This window comes from Heterodontus francisci, chromosome 1 (assembly GCF_036365525.1).
Source record: "Heterodontus francisci isolate sHetFra1 chromosome 1, sHetFra1.hap1, whole genome shotgun sequence".
Classification (NCBI taxonomy): Eukaryota; Metazoa; Chordata; class Chondrichthyes; order Heterodontiformes; family Heterodontidae; genus Heterodontus; species Heterodontus francisci.
Window position 1 is genome coordinate 45637187 of NC_090371.1, and position 12487 is coordinate 45649673.

General features: G+C 43.9%; 1 protein-coding gene across 2 annotated transcripts in view; it reads left to right on the forward strand.

Moving 5' to 3' along the window:
- Positions 1-12273, forward strand: part of ark2ca (arkadia (RNF111) C-terminal like ring finger ubiquitin ligase 2Ca) — a 58353-nt gene extending 46080 nt beyond the window's left edge. For both annotated transcript variants that reach the window (XM_068045853.1, XM_068045925.1), the window contains 3 exons: positions 2461-2556; positions 9641-9747; positions 11688-12273. In XM_068045853.1, coding sequence (XP_067901954.1) covers positions 2461-2556; positions 9641-9747; positions 11688-11805 — 321 coding nt within the window. In that variant the 3' untranslated portion in view covers positions 11806-12273. The remainder of the gene's footprint in view (positions 1-2460; positions 2557-9640; positions 9748-11687) is intronic.
- Positions 12274-12487: the final 214 nt, after the last annotated feature.

Below are 12487 nucleotides of genomic sequence, written 5' to 3' on the forward strand. Positions count from 1 at the left end.
AATTTGGCACGTTTTAACAAGGCATTTGTTGTCTCTTCCTTATGCAGAAGGAGTGTACAGATGAACAGTGTGGAAAATTGAGATGTCAGGGTGTACACTTCTGAAATTGAACCACTGTTGAATGAATAAAGGGAGCTTTACTCCATCTAACCTCTGCTACACCTCAGAGGGCTCATTTCTGAAACTGACTACTGAAAATGGAAATGTGTTTCATTTTCCAGCACAGACATTCCTCACCTAGATTAGTTCAACCAAAATGCACCCCCCAAAAAACATTATGTTCAAATCCAGTTTCCAGCAGACTGTGAGTTCACTGCAATCTCTTTATAACACCTTAGTAAGCAGTAACATTGTTATGAGTACTTCCTTTTTTTGTTAAATTTTGAGGACTTGGGTTATAAAACTGAAAAAAGGATTCCATAGATGGCAGACTTTGTTTTTTTTAAGAGGTCATCGTAAGGTTTTTTGGACTTGGTTTGTAAACAACAGCTACTGGAAGTCACCTATTTTCAGATAAATACCCAGCAGGGGGCTTTTTTGACTTGGGGAAGATGTTTACAGAGAGGTGACAGGTCAAGATTTATCGGGGTCAGGAGGCTTGATCCCTGAAATGTTTTTGGATTCACTTTGGACAGGCAGTTGGGGTATGGACGGTGTTTTGTAAAGGAGTTAAAGAATCAACCTGCCAAAGACAAACCCCAACACAGCCTTTTCCAGCTCTTTGAAAAGTCTGCCAGTTTTCTTTTCTCTCTTTGAGAAGCTCATAGAAGCAAGTGTAAGAAATAGAGACATTGATGCTGCATTTCTCCTGCAAGGCCTGCTGGGCAACCCTGTTGCTGTATTTCTCCTGGAAAGCCTGCCCAAACTGATCTTCAATGACCCCTGAAAAGAACTGTTCGAGGAAGATCCCAGTGACAGCCACCTACACATATTTGTGAAACGAGGATAGAAGGTGGGAGGGTGAAAGGATGGCAAGTAGCTGAGGACACGAAGGGACAACAGGGAAAGCCCCGGGATCTCCTCCTCAGGCCAGAAAGGAAGAAGCTGATGGTGGAAGTGAGGTCCACAAGTGTTACCATTGTCACAACGTGGGACACCTTCGTGGAGAATGCTGGAAGTTGTGGGATAAATCTATGGGACTTATTGGGGTACACAAAGCCACTGCAGAGAAACGGGCCCTGTCTGTAGCTCTGACTGCAGCTGTAAGGCCAAATACAAAAGGTGCAGGGGTCGTGAATAAGATGCCTGAGAGTTATAGGGGATTCTTGTCAAAAGGAAAAGTAATTCCTTATCCCTCAAGTGAGGCAGGTAAACCTATAGTTATACTTAGGGATATTGGAGTCACCCAAACTCTTTTGCTGGGGAAAGGCATAACATTTCCACCAGAGAATGCACTGAATGCCAAGGTCTTAGTAAATGGTATTGGTGGGGAGTATATACCCGTACCTTTGTATTGGGTGCACCTGGAGTGTGACCTAACGTTTGGAATGGTAACTGTAGGAGTTGTCCATAGTTTGCCGGTAGACAGAGTTGACCTACTCCTGGGAAATGATTTAGCCGGAGCGAAGGTAGTAGTTTCTCCAGTAATCACGGAAAGACCAAGTAAAGTCAAAGGGACAGAACAGTTGCAGGAAAAGTTTCCAGGAATTTTTCCTTCATGTGTAGTGACCCGAGCAATTGGCACCACAGACAGATGAATATTTGAAACTTTCTTTGGGGATTTGGATAATCCGAAGGAAATGTTTAATAAGTCTTCTCTGATCAAGGCTCAGCAAGCCGATCCAGAGTTAAATAAAGTGGCACAATCAGCTCTAACTGAAGCTGAGGCAGAGGGATTTCTAGAAGGCTGTTATATTAAAAATGGGATTCTGATGAGGAAGTGGAGATCTCCTCACAGATCTGTCGACGAAGAATGGATGGTTTCTCACCAGATAGTGGTATTGTCCAAGTATCGCCAGGAACTATTAAGGATAGCACGTAAAATTCCTATAGTGGGACATGTGGGGATCTGGAAGACGTGCCATATGTGCCAGATAATGCAGCTGTCATCTTCAGAAAGCAGCTGGCCGGGATGTGAGGTGTAGTGAGACATTGTGGAGACTGCCTCAACTACCTTCCAGGGTTATGGGAAAAAAAATAAAGAAATTTCCATTATAAAAAATTAAATAAATGTGATACTGTACTGGCTGAGAGGGGTGAAGCATGCTCCCAACGATGGGAGAGGTTAATTTGAGTCACTGACAGCCCTGGAACTTATAGGCTATATTTTAACTCATAGAACGAAAAAAAAATGACTTGCTATCCTGGGCCTCTTCTGGCCCAGGATCCACTTGATGGCAGACTGGCCTGGTGTGGAAGCCAAGGTGAAAGCTGACGTTTTGCAAACCCTTCATTTAATGGCATGCTCAAATCCTTGTGTATATTTTAAGATAATAATACATTATTCCTTGCTGGTTTCAGGAACTGTTACAACTAGAGGACAGACTAGGGACTGTGAACCGTGGGGCCATGCAGAATATGATCGAGAGGTGCACCTTCCTGCACAAGTACAGAAAGGTAAGAATGGATGCCAATAATGGCTACTTGTGTTATTCAATGCTTTTATTGTACTATCCTCATTTACAATCACAGGAAATAGTTGCAGAAGGATGGGACACAAGCAGTAGGCAAATTGTTGGACTGGATTGGATTGGGTTTAGGAATGTGGTAATTGGTGGAATGAGGAATTGAGTAGAAGGAGAGCGGGATGGGGCAGGAAAAGAGAAGGAATTAATGTGGATGGGATAGAGGTATGTGAGATTGAAAGAGAAGGAGTTAATGTGGATGGGATAGAGGTATGTGAGATTGAAAGAGAATGATGAAGTATGGATGAGGAATGGACAGGAGAGGTGTGTACATCTTAGAGGGGGATGAAGGAAGAGGACAGGGTAAAGGTATGAGGTGGCTTGAGGATTGGACGAGAAATGGGGAGGTCTGAGGGCTTTCTAGGGGATGAAGAATTGAGGAGAATGTTTGGTAGATGGATATAGAGTCAGAGAGTCAGAGAGTCATTTACTGCATAGAAGGAGATGATTCAGCCCATCGGGTTCATGCTAGCTCTCCACGGAATAATCCAGGCAGTCCCACACCCTGCTCAATCCCCGTAGCCCTGCAAGTTTATTTCCTTTAAGTGCCCATTAAATTTCCTTTTGAAATCATTGATTGTCTCCGCTTCCACCACCCTTGTGGACAGTGAGTTCCAGGTCATTACCATTTGCTGTGTAAAAAAAGTTCTTCTTCACATTCCCGCTGCATCTCTTGCCCAAAACTTTCAATCTGTGTCCCCTAGTTCGTGTACCATTAGTTAACGGGAACAGTTTTTCCTTATCTAACTTATTGAAGCCTGTCATAATTTTGTACACTTCCATCAAATCTCCCCCCAATCTCCTTTGCTCCAGGGAGAACAACTCCAGCTTTTCCAACCTAACCTTGTAACTAAAATCCTCCATCCCAGGAACCATTCTGGTAAATCTCCTCTGCACCCTCTCAAGGACCCTCATGTCCTTCCTAAAGTGTGGTGAGCAGAACTGGACACAATACTCCAGTTGTGGCCTAACCAAAGCTTTATTAAGGTTCAGCATAACTTCCCTGCTTTTGTATTCTATGTCTCTATTTATGAGGCCCAAGATCCCATATGCTTTGCTAACCACTCTCTCAATATGTCCTGCCACCTTCAAAGATTGTTGCACATGCACTCCCTGGTCCCTCCGTTCCTGCACACTCTTTAGAACTGTGCCATTAACTCTATATTGTCTCACCCTATCCCTTCTGCCAAAATACATCACCTCACAGTTTGTATTAAATTCCATCTGCCACTTGTCTTCCCATTCTGTTAGCCTATCTATGTCCTGTTGCAGGTGGTTTGTATCATCCTCTCTGTCACTTCTCCAAGTTTGGTATCACCAGCAAATTTTGAAATTCTATTCTGTATTCCAAGATCCAAGTCATTTAAGTATAGCAATAAAAGCAGTGGTCCCAGCACTGACCGTTGGGGAGCAGTGGTTTTAGTGGTCAATGAAAGTCCCTTTTCATACTACATTTTATTTAACAGATTTCAAATGCAAGGATTGTCTTCGTCACACTCAATTATCTTCAGCCCTAAAAGAGTCGTATCATTCGTTTGCAGAGTCCCTTAAGTTGCCACCCTTTCCTGCATGTACATTTTTGGATGTATCATACTTCTGTTGCTGCTGTGCTGCATTTACATATATCTGCAGGGATCAAAATATTTCTAAACTCATTCCATAGCTGTCATGCCAAGAAAAGTATATTTTTGTTTTCTTGTGTCTGTCTGAGATTATTATTAATGCATTTTCTACTTATATTCAAACTTATTTCTTCCTCAAGATAGTTATTTTTAAATCTTTCTCTTTGGGAGAAGGGTGAGACTTTTTACTTTTCTCTAAGATCTATAAATCTCCACATCTCACGTCTGGGGCACAAATTAGAGAACCACAGGCTTAGTAAAGCTGATTGTTGATGAAAACCAATTGGCAGCCTAAGTCTGGGGTTGGTAACTGTTATTTGGGCCATGATTGTGATGTAAATTTGTATCATGTTTAAATTAATGCATGATGCTAGCACATTTCACACTAGCATGCCTTAAGGACTGATGAATGTTGTAAAGGATAGTCATTAAGAATTCACCATTAGCTATTCCTTATGTGATTGCTGCATTGTGGATTTGAAGGATTTAGGTACATTACTAGCATGTTCTAAAAATGGAAATGTAGTGTCAAAACTTCTGACTCTTAGTGTTCATTTATGAGAAATATAGTGAAAAAAATTGGTTTGCATGCTGTATTGAGGGGAAGATTGAAGATGTTCCAGATGTGCGATAATTTACAACGGGTACTTGTAGCCCAATCTAGGATTATGTAATGCTTGATAGAATCCAATTATTGAAGGCAGTCAAGAGAAAGTCCTTTGAGAAATGAATATCAGAGGTTGTAAAGGATAAGCCTTGCTTAAAATAACAATGACAGAATAAATGAAGCAAGTTATCACTTTAATTTTCAGTGAGTTATACATTATTCAGGCAGCGCAGAAAATACTCCTTTCCTCCAAGTTTTGTATCACCAGCAAATTGATAAAAAGCAATGTTGACCATGAAACTACCATCAAATCCAACCTGGCCAATTACCGGCTCATCCATCTATTCTCAATCATCAGGAAAGTGATGGAAGGTGTCGTCAACAGTGCTATCAAGTGCAATTAGTCAACAATAACCTGCTCACTGAAGTTCAGTTTGGGTTCCGCCAGGGCCACTCAACTCCTGACCTCATTACAGACTTGGTCCAAACATGGATAAAAGAGCTAAGCTCAAGAGGTGAGGTGAGAGTGAGAGCCCTTGACTTCAAGGCAGCATTTGACCAAGTGTGGCATCAAGGAGCCCTAGCCAAACTGCAGTCAATGGGATTCAAGGGGAGAACTCTCCACTGGCTGGAGTCATCCCTAGCGCAAAGGAAGATGGTTGTGGCTGTTGGAGGTCAATCATCTCAGTCCCAGGACATTGCTGCAAGAGTTCCTCAGGGTAGTGTCCTAGGCCCAACCATCTTCAGCTGCTTCATCAATGACCTTCCATTCTTCATAAGGTCTGAAGTGGGTATGTTCGCTGATGATTACACAATGTTCAGCATCATTCACAACTCCTCAGATACTAAAGTAGTCTTAGTCCATATGTGGCAAGACCTGAACAACAGTCAGGTTGGGCTGATCAGTGGCAAGTTACACTTGTGCCACACAAGTGACAGGCAATGACCATCTCCAACAAGAGAGAATCCAACCATCTTCCCTTGACATTGGATGGCATTACAATCACTGAATTTCCCCACTATCAACATCCTGGGGGTTACCATTGACCAGAAACTGAACTGGACCAGCCATTATCTGTGGCTACAAGAGCAGGTCAGAGGCTGGGAATTCTGCAGCGAGTTACTCACCTCCTGACTCTCCAAAGCCTGTCCACAATCTACAAAGCTCAAGTCAGGAGTATGATGGAATACCTGCCTGGATGAGTGCAGCTCCAACAACACTCAAGAAGCTTAACACCATCCAGGATAAAGCAGCCCGATTGATTGGCACCCCATCCACAACCTTCAATATTCACTCCCTCCACCACTGAAGCACTGTGGCAGCAGTGTGAACCATCTACAAGATGCACTGCAGCAATGCACCAAGGCTCCTTCCACAGCACCTTCCAAACCCGCGCCCTCTACCAGCTAGAAGGACAGGGTATCAAATGCATGGGAATGCCACCATCTGCAAGTTCCCCTCCAAGTCACCCACCATCCTGACTTGGAACTATATCGCCATCCTTCACTGTCGCTGGGTCAAAATCCTTCCTAACAGCACTCGTGTGGAGGAAAATTTATTCTTCTGAAGACTTAAACGCATGAGAGAGCAGCAGTGAGAAGAAGATCCGAAGTAGTAGGGGCGGCACAGTGGCGCAGTGGTTAGCACCGCAGCCTCACAGCTCCAGCGACCCGGGTTCAATTCTGGGTACTGCCTGTGTGGAGTTTGCAAGTTCTCCCTGTGTCTGCGTGGGTTTCCTCCGGGTGCTCCGGTTTCCTCCCACATGCCAAAGACTTGCAGGTTGATAGGTTAATTGGCCAATATAAATTGCCCCTAGTATAGGTAGATGGGAGGGACAGGTGGGAATGTGGTAGGGATATGGAATTAGTGTAGGATTAGTATAAGTGGGTGGTTGATGGTCGGCACAGACTCGGTGGGCCGAAGGGCCTGTTTCAGTGCTGTATCTCTAAAACTAGTGTGGATGCGAGAACACAACCCTGTTTCACACCACTCAGGATGGGAAAGGAGTCTGATGAGTCACCATTGTGCTGGATTGTGCCTTTCATATTGTCATTGAACGAGGTGATGATGCTTAGTAGCTTTGGTGGACATCTGATCTTTGCTAGTAGTCTGAAGACACCATGTCTGCTGATGAGGTCAAAGGCTTTGGTGAGATCTATGAAGGCAACGTAGAGGGGCATCCATTGTTTCCAGCATTTCTCCTGTAGCTGGCGAAGGGAGAACAGCATGTCAATGGTGGATCTCTCTGCTCGAAAGCCACACTGTGCCTCAGGGTAGACAAGCTCAGCCAGCTTCTGCAGTCTGTTTAAAATGACTCGAGCGTAGGCTTTCCCCACTATGCTGAGCAGGGAGATTCCAAGGTAGTTGTTGCAGTCACCACGGTCACCCTTGTTCTTATAGAGGGTGATGATATTGTCATCGTGCATGTCCTGTGGTACTGCTCCCTCATCCCAGCATGGGCAAAGCAGTTCATGGACTGCTAAGAGTATAGCAGGCTTGGCACACTTGATTATTTCAGGGGTAATACTGTCCTTTCCAGGGGCTTTTCCGCTGGCTAGAGAATCGATGGCGTTACTGAGCTCCGATTTTGTTGGCTGTTCGTCCAGCTTGTCCATGACTGGCAGAGACTGGGCTGCATTGAGGGCGGTATCAGTGACATCATTTTCCCTGGAGTACAGTTCTAGGTAGTGCTGCACCCAGCGGTCCATTTGTTTGCTTGGGTCAGTGATCGTTACCCCTGATTTAGACTTGATGGGGGGGCGATCCTCTTGATGGTTGGCCCAAAAGCTCTCTTAATGCCATCATACATTCCTCTGATGTTTCCGGTGTCAGAGGCTAACTGAATACGACTGCATAGGTGTTGCCAGTAGTCGTTTGCACAGCGCCTGGCTGTTCTTTGCGCGGCGCTTCTGGCGGCTTCAAGTGCTAAGGATGTTAACTCGCTGGGGGCTTTCTTGTAGTTCAACAGTGCAGTGCGCTTGGTGGCTATGACTGGTTCCAGCTCTTCATAGTGAGATTGAAACCAATCTGCATTCTGCTTCTCACGTTTGCCACACGTGGTCATTGCTGAGTCATAGATGGCGTCTCTGATGTGGGCCCACTTGGTCTCTGCATCCCCTGTAGGAGTGTTTTGAAGGGGTTTTTCAAGTGAATTTAGAAACTTATGTAACAGCTGTGGATAAGAAAATCTGCTTGTGTTGATGCGCGGGTGGCCCTTCTGCTTGGAGTGATGTAACTTCTTTGGTTTGAGTCTAAATTTGCTGCACACCAGGGAGTGGTCGGTGTCGCAGTCCGCACTGTGGAAGCTGCGTGTGATTTGAACGCTGTTTATGGAGGCTCGCCTTGTGATGATGTGGTCCAGCTGGTGCCAACGTCGTGATCTTGGGTGTCTCCTGGTGACAGAGTTTAGTTTGAAAGAATGAGTTGGTGATGTAGAGATTGTGATAGGTACACAACTCAAGCAGTCTCTGTCCATTCTCATTCATCCTTCCAATGCCATAGCGCCCAAGGCAGGAGGGCCATGAGTCATGGTCGGCCCCAACCCTGGCATTAAAGTCCCCCAGCAGGAACAGATGTTTGGTATTAGGAATGCTACTAATGATATTATGGAATTTCTCGTAGAACTGGTCTTTAACTTCAGGTGGGGAGCAGAGTGTTGGAGCATACATGCAGAGTAGCTGTACTGGACCAGAGGCGGTGAGCATTCAGATAGACAGTATGCGTTCCAAACCATTTGTAGGTGGCTCTTACATGCTGAGCAAAGAGTTTCCGATGGCGAAGACCACTCCATGCTGTCTTGGTTCTTCTGGATCCCTACCCTGCCAGTAGAAGGTGTAGTCTTGCTCTCTTAGAGATCTGCTTGCATTGAGTCTACTGAGCTCGTTGTTAATGATGGCAGTCTTCTGAGAGTCATCGATTTGTGTAAGATTTCTGACAGGCCAGGACACACAGTTCTGACATTCCACCTTGCAAAACGAAGGGCTGGTACCTTCTTTCCTTTTTTTCTTGTGCTGTTTGGTGCGGTGTTACAGTCCACTTGTCAGGCAATGACCCTGAGCTCCAAGTACCCATTGAAGCAGGTGGACTGTGGCGGGACAGAATCTTACTGACTGGGAGCTGCCCAGTTTTAGGTGGGCGGTAGCTGTCCAATGAAATGCGACGACCTCTCCCACTGACAAAGGCAACCCGTGGCGCCCAATCTCTACGCCAACTGAGCTGGACTTAAAACCCATAAATGTTGCCTTCCATGGTGTTTTGGTCGCTGTGAGCCGACTATGGAGTGACCTGTCCATGGTGCATGCCTGGGTGGAATGTATGGTAATTGAATTGCCCAAGTGTCAAAACCCCCCTCTCGGCCTTCCTAGTGGGGTCCAAAGGAGTGTAGAGCACGACATTTGGCACCAGTTTGGCTGCAGGAACTGCCGGAAACATGCCAAAGGTGACACATGACTGCCTTCGGGGCTCCACTCCGGATTTTCTATAAGGGTTTACTCCCTTAGCCTTAGTCTCTCCCAAGATGCCCACAAGGCAGTGGGGTTGTTAGCTCATATCCCTGAGCAGGAGCCCTAACAAGTAGAGTACACACTCAAAGTGGGGACTTATTCTATTTTTATAACTGTATCTCAGAGTTGAATATTTTAACAGCATAAAGAGACAAAGATAAAAGACAAGGAGTAGAATTGAATTTAAAACAGATAAAATATTGAGTCTGGAACTTCAAAGTAATGAGGAGTTTACTTTGTTGCATCAATGAATGTCTAACTTAATTAATTAAATTTTCTTGCAGAGAATGCAACAGGACCTCAAAGAGGCAAAAGAGGATGAGGAGGAAACAGACTTTGATGAGAAATGTACGATCTGTCTATGTATGCTGGAGGAGGGAGAAGATGTGAGGTATGTTAGAGGGAAGTTGCAATATGGTAATGAGCTAATACTGGTATTTCATAGGACCATTGTTGGAGAAAAACACGGAATCAGTGGTAGTCTGCAACATTATAATATTCATGTTGGTTTTGTTACTGGTATAGAATGTGTGTTTTGGTATGGATAAAAGATCAATTTCTAACTGTTTCTACTGGAAGAAGGGTTGATAACTGGAGGACAGTGACTTAAGATACTTGGCAAAAGAACCTGGAGGGAGATGAGAACTTTTTTAAATAATAAAAACAAGAAATGCTTGAACCACTCAGCAGGTCTGGCAGCATCTGTGGAAAGAGAAGCAGAGTTAACGTTTCGGGTCAGTGACCCTTCTTCGGAATTTTTTTTTAATGCAGCGAGTTGTTATAATCGGGAACTGCCTGAAAGGGTGGTGGAAGCAAATTCAATCATAACTTCCAAAAGGGAACTGGATACATACTTGAAAAAGAAATATTTGCAGGGGAGTGGGGCTAATTAGATTGCTCTTTGTCTGTGCTGTAAAAGTCTATGATCCTATTTGAATCTTTGGACTTGATTCTAGGGTGCTTTGAACACTCCAAATCTGAACTTGTTTTTTTTTAAATTTCCTTTTCGTATCTTTCGAATTCCATAATATTTGGATTTCATGTCTCCAAACCCAAACCCTAACCTGAAACGTGTTTGTTACCTAAGTCTCAATGTGATACAAATAGCACTCCAAACCCAACTGTGAACCCAAAGCCAACAACTGAAATCTGAATTTGGGACTGAGTAAAGTTTGATAAATTGGAACTTGTTCTTGTTGGAAAGGAGAAGATTTGTGAGATTACCCAATAGAAGTTTATAAATTGTGAAGGGGAATGATAATGTGATCCAGAAAAAAAAATTCCACTGACGAAGATTTCAAAATCTAGGTGACGGAATTCAAAAATGACAAGTGAGGAGTGAAAAGGAAGTTCAGGCAAAACTGACATAAACTGCATAGAATAATGGAACAATATATAAGCAAATGGCATAAATGGTCTTAAAAGATGGTAAGATAGAATAGAACACAGGTGGAGGCCATTCAGCCCATCATGCTCATGGCTCTTTGAAAGACCTATCAACTACTCCCCATCCCAGCTCTTTCCCCATAGCCCTGCAAGTTTTTCCATTATCAAGTATGTACCCAATTCCCTTTTGGAAGCTACTATTGAATCTGCTTCCACTACCCACTCCAGATCAGAATAACTCGCTGTGTAAAAAAAATGTCTCCTCATTTCCTGCTGGTCCTTTTGCCAATTACCCTTAAATCTGTGTCCTCTGGTTACCGGTCCTGCTTACAGTGGCAACAGTTTCTCCTTGTTTTCTCTGTCAAATTTTGAACATCTCCATTAAGAGATACCAAATGGTCTTTTCTTACTCCCGGCACAGTGGCGCAGTGGTTAGCACCGCAGCCTCACAGCTCCAGCGAGCCGGGTTCAATTCTGGGTACTGCCTGTGTGGAGTTTGCAAGTTCTCCCTGTGTTTGCGTGGGTTTTCTCCGGGTGCTCCGGTTTCCTCCCACATGCCGAAGACTTGCAGGTTGATAGGTAAATTGGCCATTAGCAATTGTCCCTAGTATAGGTAGGTGGTAGGGAAATATAGGGACAGGTGGGGATGTGGTAGGAATATGGAATTAGTGTAGGATTAGTATAAATGGGAGGTTGATGGTCGGCACAGACTCGGTGGGCCGAAGAGCCTGTTTCAGTGCTGTATCTCTAAAAAAAAAATTTAGACAAGAAAATTTGATACTTGGCCAAAGTACATCAGCAGTAAGTTGCCAGGAAATGAAAAATTGCATGGAGATAATTGGAGGACATAAATCAAACAATAAAAAGAATATTTAGCATGTAAGTCATAAATTACAGATGGTACAGTGCCAAGCAGCTAATGGTTTGTTTTGTGTCTTTGTTCAGGCGGCTCCCATGCATGCACCTTTTTCACCAAGTCTGTGTAGACCAATGGCTGGCCACCAGCAAGAAGTGTCCAATCTGCCGAGTAGACATTGAAGCACAGCTGTTACCAGACAGCTGATTGAGCAAATGAATGCGACAGAATTCCACACGAGCAGAAAATGGCTTTATCCTGCAGTACGCTGGGTGGAATTCAGCCTTGTAACCACGCATTGCCTTTTGAGTAATCTATTTTTGAAACTGTATAACCTGAATCAAGCAGTGTTGGCCTTGTGTTAATGACGGCTTTAGTCACTTTAGAGTAGGGCAGGTTTGACATAGCCATACAGACCACTGGATCATGGGAGCTGGTTCTTCCAGGCAATAGTGGGCTTTATCATTCGTATTAGAACTTTTATTATAATTATTAATGAGCAAATACATTCTACATTGAATTCCTCAATAACTCTCAATGTTGTTTATGTTTTAGAACTGTTTATCAGAGGCAACATAGGGTCAGCAATTTCACTTCTCTTGCTGTGACACCTTGATGTTCTGTCCGAGTGACATCAAAAGTAGAGATTGCCATCAACTGTTATTTAACTGCCATTGTGAGCACAAATCATAAACTTTAAAAGCTTATATATTGGAAGAAGTGCTCTTTCCTTCAGTGTAGTGGATTATGTAAAATAGTCTCCCAGATAGAGCAGTTAATTCTATATCAGTTAACACTGTTAAAAACAGTGTGTTAGGAAATTAATTGTGCATTAAAGCATAGGCATGGGTAAGTATACTGTGTGGCTGTGGACTGGCTGGGTCTTGGA